This window comes from Cavia porcellus, unplaced genomic scaffold (genome assembly GCF_034190915.1).
Source record: "Cavia porcellus strain 051 isolate PalLab524CR breed Dunkin Hartley unplaced genomic scaffold, mCavPor4.1 scaffold_20, whole genome shotgun sequence".
In the NCBI taxonomy this organism is placed as follows: Eukaryota; Metazoa; Chordata; class Mammalia; order Rodentia; family Caviidae; genus Cavia; species Cavia porcellus.
Genome location: NW_026947503.1, coordinates 26,677,295 through 26,700,715, shown reverse-complemented (window position 1 = coordinate 26,700,715; position 23,421 = coordinate 26,677,295). Strand labels below are relative to the sequence as shown.

The window sequence follows — 23,421 nt, the reverse complement described above, 5'->3', positions numbered from 1 at the left end:
ATATTGTCTCAAATTTTTTAACATGCATAAATGTTTTTCTTTTCAACAAAATGAAATCTTTATAGGGTTGAAAATTACAACTTCCATTAGTTTGCAAGAGGCATTTGATAAGCTGAATCCTTGTCCTGCTGGAATCATAGATCAGCTGAGTGTGATCCCCAATAGCAAGGAGCCTCTGAAAGTCACGGCAAGTGTGTACATACCAGCACACGGACGATTGGTTTGTGGTCGTGAAGACGGAAGCATCATTATTGTTCCTGCCACACAGACAGCCATAGTTCAGCTGCTACAAGGGGAACACATGCTCAGAAGAGGTACACCAAAGATTTGTGCATCTAAAGTGTTTTGAGAACTCTGGAATCCTCATATTGGAAATGTCTCTGCTGGTTTTTGTTTTTTTTTTTTTTTCCTTGTTTCTGTGAAACAGGGCTTCACTATGCAGTTCAGACTGATCTTGAACTCATTTTGTAACCCAGGCTGGCCATGAATTTGCAGTAATCCTCTTGCCTCTGCCTCCTGAGTGCTGGGATTATAGGCATGTGCCACCATGCCTGCCCTTCTGTTTGTTTTTAGCAAGTAAAATCAGGGTAGTTAGTGTGCTATATAATTGACAGTTTAAAGAGCAAATGAAATATGAAGTGCTTTTTTGGTTACATATCTTGAAATGACATACATTATAGAAATATATAGTTTTATTGCTTTATTGGTTATTTCTATGGATTACTAAAGAACTATATTATGAGTAACACTGATAATCTTCTACAGCAGTGTTTTCCACCAGAAGTCTAATGTAACCTGTATATGTAATTTTCTGGTAGCCATATTAAAAAGTAAAACAGTAATTAAATTAACTATATTCTATATAACTCAGTATAACAAAACTAGCAAAACTATTATCATTTTGACTTACAATCAATATGGAAATTATTAGTGAAATATTTTATATTATTTCTTTTTGAACTAATTCCTTAAAAATCTCATGAGTGTTTGACATTTACAGCACATATGAACGTGGATTAGCCCTGCTTCGAGGACTCCATAGTCTTATGAGCTAGTATCTACTCCATTGGACACAGCAGTTTTCAAAGATAAAAAAGATAAAAAAAACTTTTCTGTGATACAATTTATAGCTCTTCTGATATTTCATGTTTATGTTTTCTTATTGAAACTTTTTAAGACTGTACTTCTCCTGTTTTAAATCCAAAACCTCATTTGCAGGTTGGCCTCCTCACAGAACGCTTCGTGGTCATCGGAACAAAGTCACATGCTTGCTGTATCCGCATCAGGTCTCAGCTCGCTATGACCAGAGATACCTGATATCTGGAGGCGTGGATTTTTCGGTCATAATTTGGGACATATTTTCTGGAGAAATGAAGCACATCTTCTGTGTTCATGGTGGTGAGATTACTCAACTTCTAGTTCCACCTGAAAATTGTAGTGTAAGTTGACTTATATAAAAGATTATTTCAGTACAGTAAAACTAGATTATGTTGCTGTCAGGCATATAAATGAAATATAAAGTAATTTAAAATATAGCTGGGCATGGTGCCGCAAACCTGTAATCTTAGCATTTGGGAGGCTGAGCCAGGAAGATCACTAGGAGTTTGAGGCCAACTTAAACTACATAGTGAGGCCCTGTCTCCAAAAAAAGTTATATAATTTGATATTCTATCTCTCTATATATGTTAATTTTTTGAAATTAAAAGTGTGGTATATTTTAGACATACATAATAACATTTGTCACAGGTAATTTGAACTTGTACATGATGTATCTTGGTGCTTCCTTTTTTTTTCTCTTTCCCTTTCTTCAACTCCTCTTGCTTTCCCTATGTACAAAAGCTTTGTTTCCATTTTTTCTTTCTCTTCTTTTTTTCCTTTCTCTCTGTTCACCTTCACATTGGAATATTTTCTTCTACTACCTAATACCTATTATACATTTTGGTCCTTATTTATACTTTCGGTTTCTCACAACAGAGAAACAATGCAGTATTTAAATGTATTCAGTTCATCTCACTTAAGAATATGATCTCAAGGTGGACATTCGAGAAATGTCTTAAGCTTATCTTTTATGGTAGAACAGTACTCTGTTGTATAAAAAAAACACATTTTCTTTATCTACTCATCAGTTGAGGAGCATTTGGACTATTTCCAAGATTTAGCTATTGCAAACTGTTCTACTATAAACATGGATGTGCATATATTGCTGTGATATGATGCTTTTCATTCTTTTGGGAAGAATGGGTCAAATGAAATCTAGTTTGAGTTTTTTTTATTCTCTATGAGAAATTTATGTCCTTTAACCTGAGATCTTGGAGGTGTGTTTCTCTATAACCCTGAAAAACATCCTCAAATACTGCATCATAATAAAAATTAAACAGGGTCACCAAAGGCTGTGTTTATAAAACCTTAAAGATGACAGAATAACTTAGGGATCTTGTTAAACTACACCTTTCTGTTCAAGAGACCTCAGGTGGGACCCCAAATTCTACAGTGCTGCTGGTCCAAGGTCCAGTAACCAGGATTTAAGGAGAATTTTGAATAAAACAAAATCTTCCCAGACATAGTGGTACACACCTGTAATCTTAGCACTTGGGAGACAGAGCTGAGACCATTGAGTTCAAAGCTAGCCTGGGCTACACAGTGAGACCCTATCTCAAAAGAACAAAAACATAAATAGCACAATGTGTCGTGCTATTTGGGTTCTGTTTGTTAGAGCATATGCAATTTAATATAGCAATAATTTTTAATTTGCCTTTGACAAGACTGATACTGAATAAACAGAGCAGGAAAATTGTGGGCCAGTGTAATTGTATCTTTCTGAAGTTCTCACACTATAGGCACAGATAAGTAGTCATACAAAAGAAATCTAGTTTTAGTTTTTTGAGGAATCTCCACACTGATTTCCACAGATATTGTACCAGTCTACAGTCCCACAAACGGTGGGGAAAGATTCCTTTTCCCCCATAATCTCACCAGCATTTGTTTTTGGTTGATTTCTTGATGATAGCCATTCTTTCTGGAGCGAGATGGAATCTTAGTGTTGTTTCAACTTGCATCTCTCGAATGTCCAGTGATGTTGAACGTTTCTTCATATATTTACTTTCTATTTCTACTTCTTCATTTGAGAAGTGTTTATTCATTTCAGATACCTATTTGTGGATTGGGTCTTTAGATATTGGGTTCTGATTTTTTTAAGGCTTTATATATTTTAGATACTCTTTTGTCTGAGGAACAGTGATTAAAATGTTTCCTCCACACTGTGGGTTATCTGTTCACTCTGCTGAAGCTTTTCAATAAGATGAGATTCCAGTTGTTGATTCTTTGTGATATTTCCTGTGCGATCAACATTTAGTTTGTAAAGTCTTTGTCTACACCAGTGTCTTCAAGAGTTCTGCTATTCTGTCTCCCAGCAGGTTATTTCTGTTTTAATTTAGGTATTTGATCCATTTCTATTTTACTTTAGTGCTTTAGTGCATGGTAAAAGATACGGGTCTAGTTTTAATATTGTCATGTGGAAAGCCAGTTTTTCCAGCACTTTTTTTTTTTTTTGGAGACAGAGTCTGTTATGTAGTTCAGGATGGCCTTAAACTCTTAAACTCAGAATGCTGTGCAGGCAATCCTCCTGCTTTAGTCTTGTGAGTTCTGGGATTGCATGCTTGTGGCACCGTGCCCTACTCCAACACCATTATTTAATTTAATTTAATTTATTTTTTAATCTTTTTGAGACGAGTCTCGCTGTGCAGTTCAGTCTGGTCTTGGGCTCACGTTGTAGCCCAGGCTGGTCTTGAACTCGCAACGATTCTCCTGCCTCAGCCTCCTGAGTGCTGGGATTACAGGTGTGAGCCACCATGCCCAGCTTCCAACACCATTACTAAAGAGGCTGTTTTTCTTTCAGTGAAGGTGTTTGGCTCCTTTTGTGAAAAATGAGGTAGCAGCCTGTTTGGAGTTTTTTCTGCATATTCATATCTGTTCCATTGATCCTTTTTTTTTGTTTGAATGAGGAATCGAATTTACAACCTCATGATTGCCAGACAGGTGCTTGCACTGCTTAGTTAAATCCCTGGCCCTCTCAGGCTGTTTTTATCACAGTAGTCCTGTGGTATAATTTCAGGTCAGGGATTGTAATGCCACCTGACTTGCCTTTGTTGTCCAAAATTGCTTTTTTAATTCTAGGTCTCTTCTGGTTCCAAATGGAGTTTAGGATTGTTTTCGCTAACTCTGTGTCATATGCTGCTATTTAGGTACTGCGTTTAATCTGTGTAACAGTTTTGTTTATTTGCTGCTGAAGTGAGCACATATATAACAATTTTGGAAGAATGCTATTTTAACTATCTTGGGTCTTTCTTCTCAAGAACAAGATATATCCTTCCATTTTCTGATATTATATTGGATCTCCTTTTTAAATGTAGTTTTCAATGTAAATTTCTTTGGTTCTTAAGTCTAGAGGTCTTTTGGTGAAGTTTTTGGGGTCTTCTATGTAGAGTATTATGTCATCTGCAAATACTATTTAGGTTCTTCCTTTCATATCCTTATTCCTTTTATTTCTTTCTCTTGTATAATTGCTCTGGCTAGTGTTTCCAAAACTATATTCTAGAATATAGGAGTGGTGATAGTGGCTATCCTTTTCATTTTCCTATTTTAGAGTGAAAGCTTTTAGTTTTTGTCCATTTAGTTTGATGTTGACTATTCTTTGTCATAGGTGAGTCTTTATCAGATTGAGATGAAGACTATCTATTCCAGTATTCTGTAGGTGTTTTTAAAATTATGAGTATTTGTTGGACTTTGTCAAAAGCTTTTCTGTAACTATTCACATCATATGGTTTTTGTCCTTGGCTCTGTTAGTATGATGTATTACATTTATTGATTTGCATATTTTGAACCATCTCTGCATTCCTGAGATAAATCCTACTTGGTAATGGTATATAATCTTCTTGATGACTTGCTGCATTCTGTTAGCCAATATCTTTTTGAGGATTTTTGCGTCTGTATTAGGGACATTGACCTATGATTCTGTTTTTTGGTTTGATGCTTCTCTGGTTTTGGTATCAGGATAGTGCTTGCTTCCAGGAATGAATGTAGGGGTATTGCTTCCCTTTCAGTTTCATTAAAGAGTTTGAGAAGCAGTGGCATTAGGTCTTTTATTTAAATCTCTTGTAGAATTCAGCACAGAACCTGTCAGGATCTGGGCTTTTCTTTGTCAGTAGGTTTTTAATTATATCTTCAATGTTACTGACTGATACTTGTTTACTTAGCATTTTTATATATTTTCTTAACTAAAAAAATAAAGATTTTTATTAAGCATTGTAAGTTGCATTCAATAGCTTCGAGATCTAGATACACCACACCACAATCCATTGACATTTAATCAGACCCAACAACAGTTCATTCTTCACAATCCATGAATTAGGACAGAACTCCCTTCAGCTTACAGTAAAGTCCTACTTAGCTCTTGCAAGCGGGGGAGTTGTACTTTATTTCTGATCACTAATGTAGTGAAGAGCCTCAGAAGTATATGAAAATGATAAATGATTCTGATTTCAAGGTTTATTGTTTGGAAACATTAACAAAAACATCGACATGATGGAAGTATACTTGCTTCTAGTACGTTGTTGATATGGGTACATTTTTAAGAACAAGTAATTTTTTTTCCCGCTACAGAGAGGAGGTAGTATTTTTTGTAAGACCAATTGTTTTCTCACAGAATTTCATATTTTGCTAATATGAAGGCCTAAAACAGCAACAGAGAACAGTAGTGCATACAGCAGTGAATACACCAGGGTGATGCTAATATTTAAAATGGCTAAATAATTTTGAGGGGAGGTTAGAATAATTGCAGCAGAGGTCAGTAGTCAGAAAATTTTAACATTAGAGAGTGATCAATGAATATGCAGTTAACATTTTATAGGGCTATTACTGATCATTAGCATTTTTGTTTTGCAAATGGGCACATACTAGTAAGAATGGAAGAAAGGACAAAAGCATGCGTAGTATTAACTACACACTTTAAAAATTATGAACCATTCAGAAATCTAGCTCAAGTAGTAGTACTATTGGTGTATGTCTGATTCTAAATAACATATTATTTGATCACAAATGAACAGTATTAGTCTCAAAAAGTTTCAGAACACATTGTGTAGGATAGGATTTTTACATCTTCTTGATTTAGCTTGGTAATTCACTTGTACCTAGGAATCTGTTCATTTCTTCTGTGTTTTTCATCTTACTAGAATACAGGTTTTCAAAGTGGGTATTTAGTATCTTCTGGACTTCATCTGTTGTGGTTTTACCTTTTTTGTTCTTCATTGCATAGATTTGAGTCTTTTCTTTCTTTTGATGAGATTGGCTAAGAGTTAGTCAATTTGATTTAATCTTTCAAAGAACCAACTCTTGATTTATTCTTTGTATTGTTTTCTTAGTCTCAGTTGCATTAATTTCTGCTCTGATCTTTATAATTCCTTCCTTATAGGAGCCTTTGAATTTGAGTTGCTTTTCTTGTTCTATGAGCTTGGTTCAACAGTAGGTAATTTACTCAAGCTCACTCTGTTTTTCTCATATAGGAATCCACCACTATGATTTCCCTTGTAGAAATGCTTCCATTATTATAGTCACAGCCCTCTTTATCTCTTTCTAGAATGTCCTTCGGAATATTTTATGGTGCTGATTGGGCACTCATGAATTTCTTCAAGTGTTCTTTGTCATGAAAACATCTTATTTCTCCATTTCTCATTTCTCTCTATTCTCTCATTTCTCCTAAGTTCTAGTATATTGTATTGGCACTATCATTTAGTTATAGAAACTGTCTTATTTCTTCTTTAATTTCATCTGTGACCCTTTGGTTGTTCAATAAGGTATTAATTTCTGAAATTTTTTTTTTTTTTTTTTTTTTTACCGGTATCAGGAATCGAACTCACGACCACACGCTTGCAAGGCAGGCGCTTATGCCACTGAGCTAAATCCCCAGCCCCTAAGGTATTAATTTCCATGTGTTTATGACATTCTTGTGGCTTCTTTTGCCATATATTTCCAATTTTATTGCAGTATGGTCGGATAATATACATGGGAAAATTTTAGTTCGTTTGCATTTATGTAAGTATGTTCCATGAGCTATCATGTGGTCTATTTTGGAGAATGTCCTATTTGCCATTGAGAAGAATCTGTATTCTGATGTTGCGGGTTGGAATGCTCTGTAGTCTGTAGACTAAGACTATTCAAAAGTTTAGTTCTAATTTTTCTTTGTTGATTTTTTTCTTTAATTGATCTATTTGTTACAGTGGGGTATTGAGGTCCCATTAAAAGTTATTTTAGTACTTGATTGTTCATGTCCATTCATATTAGTTTTTAAAAATCCATTTTGTTTTGAAGAGAAGAAAATAAAATGATTTCAAGACATGTTAATCAGAGTAATACTGGATGCATGTATATTTATGGTTGTTATTTTTTTTCTTTTGAATTGTTCTTTTTACAATGATTTAGTGACTTTATCTCTTAGTCTTTGTTTGAAATTCACTTTGTCTGCAAATAAAATAGCTACCCATACTTTTTTCTGGGCTCCTGTCACATGAAGTATTGTTTTCCATCCATTGACTTTTAGTCTATGACTTTCTTTTTGAGTTAAATGTGTTCCTCTCTTCTCCTCTCCTCTCCTCTCCTCCCCTCCTCTCCCCTCCTGTCTTAGTTACTTTTTACTTGTTGCTGAGACAAAATACTTGAAGCCCAAGTTGGGAAAGGAAAGATTTATTTCTTACAGTTTTTGGAGGTTTCAGTCCACACTCAGTTGGCTCCAAGGCAGGTGGGCATGGCTGGGCCACAGTTCATGGTGGCTGCAAACAGCAAGCAGGAACCAGCAAAGAGCAAGACACACCTTCTTCCTGCCATTGCATTACATCCTGGCACCACCCCTAGGTGGGTGTAGCACTGACACCATCAATCCAAGCACTAGACAATGAACCAATCACAAATGCACAATGCAAATTCATGAGGCCTGGGGGACACAGACATAAACCATGATCCCTCCCCTCCCCCCCCTCCCCTCTCTTTCCCTCTCCTCCCCTCCCCTCCTCTCTCCTCCCCTCCCCTCCTGTCTCCTTTTTTTTCCTTTCCTTTGAGTTTTTTGAGGTAGAGCCTCACTGTGCAAGTCAGGCTGGCCCTGAACTTACTATGTAGTTCAGGCTCTCTTCGAACTTGAAGCAGTTCTTCTATCTCAGCTTCCCAGGTGCTGGGATTACAGGTATGTGCTAAGTGTGTTTCTTGTATGCAGCACGTTGTTGGATCTTGCTTCTTGATCCATTCTGCCAGTCTGTTCCTTTTGATTGATGAACTGAGATCATTTACATTGATGAGTCCAATCAATTTGTATTGACTTATCCTTGTGATTTTATTTTCCTGGTGTTGGTTTCTTTTTCTTTTTTCTCCCTCTGTTGAATTGCTTGCTTTGCTTGGTGGATTCATTCTGTTGGGGTTCATGGGAGTCATAGCCTTCCGTATCTCTTTCTAGAATGTCCTTCCGAATATTTTGGGGTGCTGGTTTGATGGTCATGAATTTCTTCAGGTGTTCTTTGTCATGGAAGTATCTTGTTTCTCCATCAATTTTGAAACATAATTGTGTGGGGTTCATCAGTATCAATCTGAGATGGAAGTTGCTTTCTTTTAGAGCTTGAAATACTTCACTTGAAGCTGACCTGGACTTGAGGGTTTGTGTTGTGAAGTGTACTGTGATTTTGACGGGCTTTAATTTACAGGTGATAGGCTTTTTTCTAACAGTTTTTAATATTCTGTTTTTGGGTTGAATTTCTGGAATCTTGACTATTAAATGTATTGATGTAGATTTTTTTTTTGATCATAGCTAATAGGAGTAAATATCTGCACATCAAATTCTTCTTTCCGTACTTGGGAAGTTTTCTGCTATTCCTTCTGTGAACAGGTTGTTTTATGTCATTTGTATTATGTCTTGATTTTTCTTTGACTCTAATCAATCTTACGTTACTCTTTTTTTTTGTATTATCTAGCAACTGTTGGGTTGATTTTTCTTTGTCCCTTGGTATTTTTAAGAAATTTTTCTTTTCATGATCACTAACTGCAGTCCTGTTTTCTATATCTTGATATTTTGTTGGCTCATTCTGCTGTGTATACTTTCAGTGGAATTGTTAATCTTCTGTGTACCTGTTTGAATCTGTTTCATAGATTCCATTTCTTTCCTATATTGGGCATTCATAGGTTTCATCATTTTCCTAAGCGTCTCTATTTTTTTTAATCTGTATCTCCTCTCGAGTCTCTGAGCATATCTTTCATTATGGTCACTATTTCTGTAGTTTTCTGAGAAATTACTTCTGATTTGATCTATTCTAGAGCATCATTCATCAGTTTTATCACTTCTACTATTACCATTTTAGAAAGTGCAAGTGGGTGGCTTTCTAGGTGGTTCTACCCTGTTACCCCTTGGCTTTGTCTTTGGTGAGCTGGAGGTCTGAGGTTACATTGTGCTTAAGTGTCTTCTCTTTAATATATATATATATATATATATATATATATATATATATATATATTTATAATATAACATATAAATATATTATAAATCTATATTATTTAATAATAAATATAAATATATATTGTTTAATTTCTGGATTGATGCTTGTAAATTGCTTAAGATGATAATCTTTATTGCTATTATTGAGAACCCTTAGGAAATAACTACTTTTCAGAGACACTTTCCAGGTGCAGCTGGCTTTTGAGCTTTGAATCTATTGCAAAATGTTACTTGTTCAATTTATTGGGTATGAGAAGTTGCTGCGTATTCTGCCTAACCCCGGGGTCTTTGGCAGCAGCCTAGAGTATTGTTTATGATTCTTAGGTAATCTCAGTCTTGGCATATCAGGAAGAACAACTGATTAGAGTAATTATGTCACCTTAGCTAAGAGAATACCATCAACAATAACATAAAACACAGCCTGGAAGATGACAGACTGTGGTAACTATTAATTTTCTACCTTTTGCCGGTTTAATTGTGTTGATATAACAAAATTTAAAATAAACCAGAAAATTATATACAGCAAGTACACCCTCAATATGGCAGTTTTACCCTCAGGAGAAAATTGAAAAGGGCCTGGAAGGAAAAACAATTAGAAAAATAGAAGAAAAGGAAAAGATAGGAAGATTATCTGAGCTTTGGAAAATTGGTACAGAAGACAGGTGGGAAAGAGAGAAGGAAGAAAAAAAAAAAAAAACCAAGAACCACAGAACAAAATCATCAAAAGAACTAGAAACACCATTCATGTTCATATAAAAACAAGAACAAACAATCATGAAAAAAAGGAAAAGAAAAAAATGTCCACTTCCAGTTGTGTCTTTGCTGTCATTGGTTTTTTTTTTTGTTTTGTTTTGTTTTTTATTTTTTTGGTACCAGGGATTAAATTCACGACCTTGCGCTTGCCAGGCAGGCGTTTATGCCACTGAGCTAAATCCCGGCCTCTTTGCTGTTATTGTTAAACAATGTGAACAGATGGAACCCATATTGATGCTGATTAACCCCCCAAACCAGCTGTAGATTTAATAACTAGGCTAACCCTAGTCATGCTGTTGCTTTTATTGCCTCTGAAGTTCAGTCTGATTTTTGGCTGTGAGGCTGGAATCAGATTTGTTTAGCCCAACAGCATTTTCTGTGCCTCCTGCCAGCTTGAACTGGGCTCCCTGCTGACCTAAACTGGGTGGATTGGCCCCTTGCTGATTTGAACTTGTTTGTATCTTACACTGGCATGGGAGTTGTTGAACAGAGCTAGCCTGCTGCTGCTCTGAATACAGCTTAGTTGGTCCCTCTCCAAGATGTGACAGGTCAGTTGCCATCTTTCAGGATATCTGTGTGATAGCTCGGACCCCGGAATAAAACCCAAGGAAGCAAGAAATTAAAATTTGGGGAGCAAAGGCTTTATTTTAGGCCAGGCCTGGCGTCACAGTCTCCAGGAGCCAATTTGGAGACTGCGCGCCTCACAGCTGAGAGATTAAGCTTTTAAAGCTAAAACCCACAGGAATGTTGTAGTCCTGACAAAGTTAGATAGCATCTGGGCCTTACAGAACTTCCTGTAATTTCCTTGAAGTTAAGTATTTCTTAAAGAACATCACATTTTATTACAGATAGCTGGATGAGGGGTAGGGGAGGGGGTTACAAGAAACTGATACGCTTTCTCAGGAAATTGAAACTTAACCTAGAAAGATAGGAAGGGGGGGCTGAGCGGTGCTTACAGAACAGAAATGAGGTGCAGTGATTAAAACTAGGTTACAACAATCTGAACCCAAATAACTCAGCAACCACTGCAGTCCATCCACTAACTCACCAGCCAGCGCTGTCCACTGTGTCTGCTGCTCTGTTCCACTGGTACGTTTCTCTGTGGAGGCCTCCAGGGTCGCCAGCAGTCACTGTGTGTCTCTAGGTTCCAGCTGCCCTCCTGTGTAATGAGTCAGGCATCAGAGAGACAGCACCACTTAGCACCACCTCCTACTCCGTGGAGGTCTCTGTCTTTGCTCTCCCAATGGGGTTCAGTTCTCACTTCAGTTCCTTTCTGGGTCCTGGGACCCACGTCCCTCCTTTTTCTCATTTTGCTATATTCCTGCATCTGAACACCAAATCTTAAAAGAGGATGTTTCTCTGCTGTTTACCAGTCTGCCATCCTCCCAGAAGTTGAAGATTTTTTAGTTTTAAAAGTCATTTCATTTAATATTGTTTCCCCAAATAGTAAACTATATTAGGAAAACTCTTTTGAAAATGTAGTTTTGATTCATTGAATTGTTTAGGTAACGGATACTTAACTTGCCATATATATTTTAAAAAATTAAAATAGAATAAAATTTATAAAATTTCCTGATGAATAACCTTTAAGATACAAAGTATTGAAGTACATAGTTCAGGATTGTGTAGTATCCAGGGGTTATTGAAAATAATTCAGAGAGTTTTGGTGGGGCACTAGTCACTCTCTGCCAAATAATGTGTTTAAGTGTTCCATTGGTAAACCCACATTTCAGCAAGAGGTAAGGCAGGTGTTCTAGTAATCCTACTATGAGAAGGACCATAATGGCCAAAGAGAGGTGCTAACAAAATGTTTCGGTGGGTGAGAGCAGGATCATATTATAGACACTCAAAAAAACAAGAAAGTTGGCAAAATGCTTAAAAACAGCTGTGAGTTAGACTAATGATGGATTGGCTTGGTGAGCAGTTTTATAATTTGTAGTTTTGCAATCTCTGGCCTTAGGTAACTTGATATTTCTGTTTCTTTAGGATTATAGAATGTAGAAAGAGAAAATTCTACCCCCTGCTCTTTTTTTGTTTGTTTATTTGTTTTTTAAACAGACTCTCATCATGTAGTTTAGCCTGGCCTTAGACTTACTGTGTAGACCAGGCTGGCCTAGAATGTGTGACAGTCCTCCTGCCTCAGCCTTCCAAATGCTGTGATTATGGGGTGTACCATCATACCTAGCTTTCCTCCCCTTTTTGATGGCTGGATTTTTTGATAAAAGAAGTATACTAAATATACACATGAGAGGAAAATGAAAGTATTTGTTTGAAATGAAGCTGTTTGCTTAACAGCATAGAAATTATGTACTATATACTTAAAATACTGTTCTTTACAACTGCAAGATTTATTTAGTGTTTTTAAATGAATGATTTTGCCCTTTATCTTAGTTACTTTTTACTGGTTGCTGAGACAAAATACCTGATGCCTAAAGTTGGGAAAGGAAAGGTTTATTTCTTAGTTTTTGGAGGTTTCAGCACATAATCAGTTGGCTCCAAGGCAGGGTGGCATGTTGGGGCCACAGTTCATGGTGGCTGCAAACAGCAAGACAGAAACTAGCAAGAGAGAGAGACACACGTCTTCCTGCCATTACATTGTATGCTGGCTCCACCCCTAGGTGGGTGTAGCACTGACACCATCAATCCAAGTGCTAGACATTGAACCAGTCACAAATGCACAATGCAAATGCATGAGGCCTGGGGCCACAGACATAAACCATTATAGCCTTCTATATTGTTTCTTAGATGTGATACCTGTGCGGTTTTAATTGAATTCAGATTTAAAGTGGAATCTTGAATCTTTACATTACTAACCTAGATTGTCCCTTCAAATATTCATATGGGAGATTTTTTTTGAAAGTTCCCCCCATCAGATTTTATTGGTACATTTTAGATATATACATAATGATCATATCCATCATGGGGAATTTGCACCTGTATATGATGTAACTTTGTCATTGTTTGTTTATTTTTTGATCTCGCTATGCGGTTCAGGCTGACCTTGAACTCACTTTGTAGCCCAGGCTGGCCTTAAACTCACAATAATCCTCCTGCCTCAGCCTCCAGAGTGCTGGGATTATAGGCATGCGCCACCACACTTGGCAGTTTGATTCTTTTTTCTTTTCCATTCCTATACCCTTTCTTCAACTCTTTCTTCCCTCCCCATTTACAAAGACTTCCCCATTTTTTCCTTCTTCTTCTTCTCTGTCTCTCTCTCTCTCTACTTTTTCCTTCTTTGCTCTCCCCCTTTCTATGCTTTGTTCCCCTTCCAATTTGGAAAAAAAATATTTCTAAACATTTTTGCTAAAAGTTTATCTAGTTTCTTAAGTTAAATCTGCATTTATATCATTTGTTCATGTTCTTAAAATACCTTAAAAATAGGCAACCCAGCATGGTGGCGCATGTCTAATCTCAACACTCAGGAGGTTGAGGCAGTAAGGTCATTGCAGTTTCGAAATCAGCCTGGCTTATAAAGTGGCTGAAGGCCAGCATGAAATGCACAGTGAGACCCTGTCTCAAAAAAAAAAAAAAAAAAAAGGTAATACTACACATGGTATAAAATGTAGAATGTATTAATGGTTAGCAGTGAAAAGCAAGTTTCCCTTTCTCTCCTGTTCTTCAGTCCTTGATTCCTTTAACCTGACTGCATTATTATCCTGACATCTAAGACATTTGAGCAATACCAAATGGTTAGACAGAATGCTTTCCATATTTGGGTGGGTGTCTGAGGAAAATGTTAGTGAATCATTAAAATGTGAACTGGGCTGGGGGGCATGCAAGCATGCACCTTCGCCTGGGAGGTCTGAGGAGAGGCTGGAGGGTGGGCCGGGAGCAGTGACTGCCTCAGCGCTGCAGCTCAGAGCTCTGTCTGTCACTGGGGTCACGTGGGACGCTTGAGGACGACCTGACACCTTCCTTCCCAACTCCAGGCCAGCTAGTTTAGCTTTGCCTACTACTTACTGTTCTTTTATTGTTACTATAAATTCTGATAGAATCTGTACTCCCCAAGACCATATAGGTTACTTAGGCTAGAATTTGGAAGAAGCAGTAAGAGTGGAAAATAATTTTAAAATATCAAGAGTATGTTTAGGGGCTGGGGATTTAGCTCAGCGGCATGAGCGCCTGCCTTGAAAGCAGGCAGTTGTGAGTTCGATCCCCGGTACCGATAAAAAGGAAAAAGACAAAAAAAAAAGTATGTTTAAAAACGTTTTCCTTTACTAACCAAAACAGGATTGATAGGAATGAAAAGTCAGAAATAAAAAAAATAACAAGACTGGCCCAGAAGAATATTTTCTTTGATATATATTTTCTTTGATATATCTTTGCATGGAGCAATCTACATTTTCTTAGTTGATTTTCAGTTGTAGTGGGTGGGTGGATTTAGAAGCACAGCCTATGACATGGAACATTTATATGTGAAATACAATATAAAACTGTTTATTTACATGTAAAAAATACACAAAGCTGGCTGGGTGTGATGGTGCATGCTTGCAGTCCCAGCCCTTGGGAGACTGAGGCAGGAGGCCCTTTGCGTTCAAGGCCATCCTGGACTACATAGATAATACATGCAAAAGTAGTGCAAGTATTAAAATTGAGCCAGCAAAACGAGTGTCAAATGTAGATCCTGATTTGCTTTGGGTAGTAAGAGGGATGAATGAGTCTGGAAGAAGAAAAACAAACCCATGTTACTTTTTCAAAGGTCACGTTTTATTTATTTTTAGTACACATGTAATATTTCTGTTATTTATATTGGTGATTAAATTGTCAGAGCTGTTTTACTGTTAGAACTATTCAGAACAGAATGTTTGGGAAATTTGCTAGATATAATTATTTTGGTACCGGGGATTGAACTCATGACCTTGTGCTTGCCAGGCAGACGCTTGTGCCATGAGCTAAACCCCCAGCCCCTGGAAAATATTTCTACGTAAATTATTTAGTACCAGTGTTGCATTTCTGCATGGGGGCATGTAAATTACTTTATATATTAGCTAAAATGATTACTTTTGATTATTTTATCATACTAAACATTTATCTCATAATCTCCAAAACCTTCCAGGAGAGGGCAGCATGGATTTGTGGAAACAGCATGTCAAACAACTTCCCTGCATATTAGTATTTGTGCCTTCATTTGACAATATTCGAATCCTAGCTCCTAGAGAAGTTATGATACTATGAATGACATCAGTGACTAACTGTATACTTGTGTGGCTAATGCTCACAGCTAGAAATAGCAATTAGCAAATCAGGTCTTCTATTTAATAACCATATTTTATTCTAAAAATGAAATGAACACTTTTGCCTCACATCTTTGAACTGGAATTTTTATTAACTTAATCTGTTTATCACATTGTGTATAATTATAGTAAAGCCTCTGAAGCCAAAGAGAATACAATTTGTTAGTACAGATTAAAAGCAAGGAGTGGAGCTGTCATTATTTTTCTAAAATTCATTATTTTCTGTAGCATTCTTTTTTCCCTTAACACTTGGATTCTAAAGCTATTTTCCTGTATTTTTTTTGCATTCAGAATCTCTTTTGAAACTAACTTTACTTTGTGAAGGGAAATAATACACAGTAATAAAAGTACAGGGTTTTAAAAAGATGGTCTGGTCAGATGTACCAACAGTGAGAATAAGAATTAGAATAGCTTAGTAGTTTTGAATTTCTAGAATGATTTTTGGTAAATTCTTACATTTGAAATTCATGTTGAACAGCATAATAATTTTTAAAGGCATTTGTACAGGTATTGCCAAATTGCCCTTCAAAAGGTTACCAGTAGGTTTGTATAGGCAACATTGTATATGCCTAATTCAACATTATTCTGTTTGTAATCTTCTCAATTTTGGTCATTTTCTAGGCATGTAAGTAACTGTATGTAGAGTACATGTAAATATATATATATCATTCTTATTTAGAAAACATAAAAATACCAATGCCATGTTGGCTGTGTACCCTGATCAATTTATATTCTTTTATAATATGTTGTTAAATGTTGAGACTATCAAGTAATAATGTATTCAAAATAAAGTTTTGTTCTGCTTTGTATGTTATCTATATATTTAGTTTTATAGTAGATGCTGTCTTTCATATTACATAGAAAATCAAAGAAATGAGGACTATACCAGGAGACTGTCAGTGAGGGTCTCTCTTTCAGTAGTGAGAAAGGTGTGTCCTCATCATGACTGTGCTGAAACTGTGTCACACAGTTATGAAATCTGAAATTCTTCTATTTTTGAAGGATTCTTTCAGATTTTAAGACATGGTTGACAGGAAAGAAAGTTGCATGGAACATGAAATTTATTTTTAGTAATAGTCATAAATGATTTGTGCTAAACATTGTGAATGAAATCATTGGTTAAATTGATGTTTTATATTTGGCTGAAGAAAAAGTAAGGCATAAAGCAAAGACTTAATTTTGGTTTTTTTTGTACCGGGGCTCCAACTCATGACTGAGCACTTGCAAGGAAAGCACTTACACCACTGAGCTAAATCTCCAGCCCTACAAAGACTAATTTTTGTTAAGAATTGATCATAAGACAGTTTCAACAGAAGTTACAATTTCTTCTAAAATGGAAAAAATGTTAGGAGAAATGAATTATATTTTAAGATTGTTACTCAGTTATGTGCAACACATTTTTGATTAGGACTGACTCAGACATGGTCTCTGATAAAAATTATTCCAACAAGGAAGCCAGACTAACAAGCTGGGCATTATAATGCAGCACGGTAAATATGACAAAAGTGTTTTTCCAAGACTCTGGGTGTATACAGATCAGCTTTGGGAATGTTTTGAAGACTGTCAGGGAAACAGTGCCTATGGTATTTGGGTATATTAATTTTTTATATTATGCAGAAGCCCTGGAGTACTTGATGAATTCTCCTGGCTTGCACCTGATGGATCTGTCTGTAATAAATAACAGCCTGCATTTAGGCAAAAGCTGAAGGGAATCTGACATGTAACTACTTTCAGAATAATGGCAAGAGATCAGAGTAGTAGTTTTGTATGTTCTGCAGACTAGTGTTTTTAAGTTTGAGAATACTTTGGAAGGATGTTTGGAGAAAAAGTTAAGCAATAAACTATGAAATCGTACAGAAAGTTAAAATACTTACATTCATCTAAAGAAAGCTTTGATAAACCAGTAAAATGAAATGGAAATAGAATGATGGAAAGTTTAGAGGAAAATTGTGTACTAAAACCAACACAGACAGTTGATGTTTGTGTGACTATTCTTGTTTTGGAGTTACCGGCAATGATTCGTCTTAGTGATTAGTGAAAACTTCCAAAAGAAGATGGAGAAAATATTCTACACGCATCAGTGTGATGCATGGAGGAGGGGATTTACAGCCTTGAACTGTGTCTGCATCACCTGGCAACTGTAGCAGGTTACTCAGCATCTTTAGTCCCTAGTACCACCTTCTGTAAAATGTTGGCTTCCTGTTTAGAAATAATGCCTGGTTTGTAAGAGGAGCTCATTAGTTATGATTATTGTTGTTATTTCTATTTTCAGTTAACTGGACCTTTAGATGATAAAGACCTAAATCTTGATAACATTGTTTATTATTTTCCAGTACTAGAATGACTTTATTGTACATGTGTAGTACCTTGTTCCCGTGTAAGAACTACTTTTTATTTCCTTGTGACTCCACAACTATGGCCAGGTGGTTTTAGAGTTTTTGAAATTTAGGGATAAGTCTTTCTCTACCTATCTGGCTTTGAATCTTTTATTCTGGTGTGTGTGTGTATAAATATATACATATATATTTATATAAATAAAATTTTATATAATTAAAAATTTACAGATAATAATATACATATATATTATTATATAAAATTTTGCAACAGGGCATCACTATGTAGCTAAGGCTGGCCCCAAGTATTGCTTTCTGAGGCCATAAATTGTGGAATAGACACAGCTTTCTTGTCTAATTGTATGCCCTGCAGTTTAGGTTTTTAAACTTTCTTCGCTATGAACTTAAGAAGTAAACCGACACTCCTTCTAACCTGGTATTTTAGCATACGTTCTCTTAGTTTGCTGCTAGGATCCTTTCAGCGTTGCCCTCCTAACAGTAGGCTCAGGGTCCATCAACCCATGCGTTTCTAGAACAGAAAGACAAGAGTTACGTAAATCCAGGCTTATGTTTAAAGGATGCTGGGAAGATCAAGGTGGAGCAGGTTAATGGGAGGCAAGCAGATGAACTCACTCGGTCAGGTGTGTGATGCTGTTCAGGTTGTAAATTGCGGAGTCAGCAGGCAGAGCGGACACCAACAGTTGGCCCTGGAGGAGCTCTCCAGCCAAAGTTCTTTGTTGTTGAAGGGTGGTGCTGGTCTGCAGCCCCGGGTTTGGGGCTGGGTGGGTAAGTGGCGATGGCGGCAGTGGCAGAGTGTGCTTTTGAGTTGACTGTAAAAACCCCACACAGTGTATTCTACAGCTGAGGAGGTGGTGCACACCTGCTATCCCAGCACTCAGGAGGCTGAGGCAGGAGGATCACTGAGAGTTTGCAGCCTGCCTGACCTACACAGTTTTGTCTCAAAACACAAAAACTAGGTTTATGTATCTATATCTCTGCATCTATATGTCTGTATAACTCTGCCTCTGTCTCTATCTGTATCTTCTGCGGTACTTTGAAGAATTGGCCTTTTTAGTCTCTGAAACACATAAACATAAAGTTGAAGACAGAATTTTAATGTTTTAAAGCCATGAAGTGAGTACAGGAGTAATAAAGTAAATTCAGTAGAAAGAAGATCTGAAGAAATATTCAAGCAACAGTGGAAGGTGTTCGTTGGGTTGTTGACTTGAATACTTTTATTGAAGTGCTATGAATATCACTAATGTAATTTTAAGGAAATATAAGTGATATTGGTGATTTTACAGATGGAACTATTCAGATTAAAGTACAGTATTAAAATGAGAAGAAAATAAAGAGAACAGTAATGTACTTGAAGATTTATAAATATTTTAGGTAGGCAGTGTGTGTGTGTGTGTGTGTGTGTGTGTGTGTGTGTGTGTGTGTTTGAGACAGGGTCTTGCTGTGTAGCCAGACGGTCTTGAAGCCTCCGAGTGCTGGGATTACAGGTGTGTGCCACCGTGCTCAGATATCGGTAGATACTTAAATTTTGGCAACACTTAATAGCCCTTTCAGAACATAAATACAGTTATTATTATTATTATTATTTTTATGGTGGTAATGGTGCTGCAGGCCTCATGCATGCTGGGCAACTTCTCTACCACTGAGCCGTATTTCCTGACTGAAATATAATTACATTTTAAAAGAATCTATGGTACATAATTACCTATGATGAAAATGGTAGAGGTCATATTAACTGCTATCACTTTTATGTTTATGATATGTTAGTCACTGTTGTTTCTGTACATTATTTAATTTAATTCATATAGCAATCCCTTGTGATGTGGCTTTGCTAGTCATGACGTTATACACAAAACCAAGGCTCAGAGAATTGACATAATGATTCACATCACGTAGATAGCAAGTGTGACAAGTGACAGACCCCAAGTTGTCTGATCTGTGCCCTAGCTGACCCTTACAGTGTACCCCTCATATCTAATAGTCCAAAAACTGCACTTTTTCAATTTTTCTTCCTTTTTCCCCCTTCCTCCCTCTTTTCCTTCCTTCCTTTCTTCATTCTCTCCTTTTGATAAGGGCTATTTTACAGACTGGCATTGAGTTCATTATGCAGCCTAGGCTGGCCAGAACTTGTGATCCTCTTGTCTCAGCTTCCTGACTACCTGAATTTTTGGCATACACCATTTTCCATTATTGATTTACATAAGTAAATCTGGTTTTGATCTATGCTTAACTGTGCAAAATATTAAAAATTAAATTCTTTCACTTTGTAAGCCAAAACAGTCATTCTTTTGAATTTGTAAATTTCTGATTTCCATTAGAGAACTGTGTAACTGTCAATTCTTTTATCATTTATCTTTTAGTTTTTCTTTGATTATTCAGAGTTGGAGTCTTTTTGTTACCTTTTATTTTCTGTTACCTGTAACGTACTTTTTGTTCTTTAAAAACATCATTTTAACTCTGATTTTATTAATGTGTATTCCTTGTTAAAATATGGCATTTGAAAATAGAGATAACTAAAAGGTAAACATTTTCTTCCTGCCCTTCTACATGTGAGAGAACCACAATAAATATATTTTTATATATTTTCCTTTAGATTTTAAAAGTCCGTTTATAGGGCTGGATATAGCTCAGCAGCACAAGCACCTGCCTGGCAAGTGCAAGGTCATGAGTTCAATCCCCAGTACCATTTATTTTACACTTGTGCTGATGTGTACGGCAGATGTAGTTACCTATGTATATTCCATCTTAGTTTCAAAACATAGCAAGTATGTTTTCAAGTTATTTCTATTCACATGTGAATGTATCATATTTATTTGCCAGTTCTTCTCTATTGGACATTTAATTGTTTCTACTGTCAGATATTATAAATAATACAACCTGAGTATTTTTACATTGTTTTTCTCCTGTTTGTGGTTATTTCCTTTGAAAAGATTCTTTGAAGTTTTTCTGTATTAAATATCAGGGTTTCTGTGTGATCAATTATTAATATTTTTAAGGCTGCCAAATTGTCTTCTATCCCACTATGTATTTCATTGTCCCGTACTGTTCAAGATATTATTTATGTCCATGCTTAAGTTTCCACATTAGTATAATGGAAATAACAATAATAACTGCCTCAAAGTGTTGTCCCGAGACTTACTGAACTATAGCCATGCATATAGAACATTAACTACTATGAAGTAAGAACCCGCTAAATATATGCTGTTTGAGCAGAGTGATAGGTGAAAATAGTATCTTATTGTTTGAATTTGCTTTTCTTTGATTCTTCCAGATAATGAAAATTTTAGTGTGTCAGGCCTGGTGTCGCACATCTGTCATCCAGCACTCAGGAAGCTGAGGCAGGAGGATCATTGTGAGTTCAAGGTCAACGTGCACTAAGTAGTGAATTCAGGGCCAGTCTGAACTACATAGCAAGATATTGTCTCAAAAAAAAAAAAAAATTTCCTGCTCCCCTCCAGGGTGGGGAATATTAGTTGCTTGACTGAGCTCTTAGAGTTCAGATTCTTTTTGTTATTTTTGTCTTTGTTTTCGTTTTTTGAGACAAAGTCTCACAGAGTACTCCAGGTAACCTGTTTTTCCCTAAGCTAACAATTTATCACAAGGACAGTATTTGTTTATTTTATGAGATGGAGATCTCACTATGTAGTACATGCTATCCTTGAACTCATTTATGTAGCCCAGACTGGCCTGAAACAGCGATCCTCCTGCCTCAGCCTCCAAGTGCTGAGAATACAGATGTGCACCACCACACTTGGCACAGTGTTAGTTTTTAAATCTTTTTTCTCTCACAACTGGAATGTTCTTTATCTTTTTTTTTTTATTGGTACCAGGGATCGAACTCAGGACCACACGCTTGTAAGGCAGGCGCTTATGCCACTGAGCTGAATCCCCAGCCCCATGTTCTTTATCTTATCTTAAATTCTTCATGTTTATTTGCTGTTTTATAATGAAACAGTTGAAGAAAGTTGAGCTCTAATTAGCCTGCACTCTATCTCTGTCTCTCTGTGTCTCTGTGTCTTTCTCTGTCTCTGTCTGTCTGTCTGTATCTCTCTTTCTCTCTTTTTTTTTGTACCGGGAATCACACTTAGGACCTTGCATTTCTTAGGCTGGTGCTGTGCTGCTGAGCTGTAGCCACAGCCCAGCCTGCTGTTTTCTTTATGTTACCTTTTGTATACAGTGAATAAGGGAAGGTGTTAAAAGCAGTTCCTAATGGTTTGGTCTTTATTATTCATAATTATTCTATATTATATGAATAATATAAAATACTAGTTAGATGACATGGTCTTGTTTTCTAAAATAGATGTTAAAAACACCTTTCTCTCCCCCTTTTTTCAAAGAAGGATGGATTTCTAAAACTTAAAATTTTAAGTTAAATTTTAAGTAAATTGGTCTGATTTATGAAAATGTGGAAATGAAATTAACATTAGTTTGATAGGGTATTTTTTTTCTTTAAGGTAGGCTATTTAAAAGTGATAAATGATGCATCTTAACAGCACATTTATGTTCCATAGGAAGAGTTCTGGGAAGTACAAGAAATAATGATTAAGAGAGTAGTGGATTGATTTATGAGCGAAAGAAGGTGGTCATTTATGGCTTGTCTAATGATGGGCATATTTCAAAGGAGAGACAATAGAGTGTTCATATATTTAGCAGATATTCATACAAAAGGAAAATTATTTGGATATAAGATTGCTTACCAAATATGAAAAAAAAGAATAATGTAATTTAGAAAACAAATTAGAAAAGTAGAAAATAAGATGGTACATATATTATTAACATTGAAAACTGTAGGAAAGTGGAATCATCTCTCCAGAGAGCTAGTAGATGGGATAAACTAGCTGTCTCTAATTTCTGTAATTCATGGCAGATGCTTAGGAACAGGTTACATAGGAGGTTTCTGGGAATAGTTTAAAGTGAAGTCTTGTAAAATGCGTGAGGTCAGACGGGATGACCGAGGTGGTATATTCTGACTCTATCTAGCTTGTGGCATTCTGCTATTCAGCATTCACGTCCTATGAGAATTACTTACTGGCAAATTCAGTGAGCTTTTATTTCATATAGCATTAGAATTCTCCGAAAAATAAAGATTAGCCATGGAATGTACTTGTTTTGCTCTTTTCTTGCTCCAGTTTTCTTAACATTTTTATCAAAGAAAAAATAGAATTTCTACACAACTAAATACTCCAATCCTTATTATTTACTTTTATTTTAATTAGTATATGTTGTCATTGGGCGATTTGGTGAATAATTTTTTTTTTTTGGTCTTTTTGAGACAGTCTTGCTGTGTAGTTCAAGCATGCCGTAAGCTCACTGTGTAGCCCAGGCTGGTCTCAAACTTGGAATGATCCTCCTGCCTCAGCCTCCTGAGTCCTGGGATTACAGGGGTGTGCCACCACACCTGGTTTTTGTGAATAATTTTTACCTGTAAAATAATAGCAAGGTTGATGGATGCTCAATCCATGCTACACAAGTTCTCATAACAATAAAATATTTTAATGAAATTTATTTTAAGTCAATTGATAGCAGTGATTATAAATTATGAGACAGTGAGTTGGGGTCT

The 23,421-nt window shown here is 36.3% G+C and overlaps 1 protein-coding gene across 4 annotated transcripts in view; it reads left to right on the top strand.

The window, feature by feature from the left end:
• The window catches only part of Wdr7 (WD repeat domain 7), a 369,257-nt gene that overhangs the window by 58,358 nt on the left and 287,478 nt on the right, over positions 1–23,421 (top strand). For all 4 annotated transcript variants that reach the window (XM_063231571.1, XM_013157175.3, XM_063231573.1 and 1 more), the window contains exons 11-12: positions 66–314; positions 1,219–1,439. In XM_063231571.1, the coding sequence (XP_063087641.1) occupies positions 66–314; positions 1,219–1,439 (470 nt within the window). The remainder of the gene's footprint in view (positions 1–65; positions 315–1,218; positions 1,440–23,421) is intronic.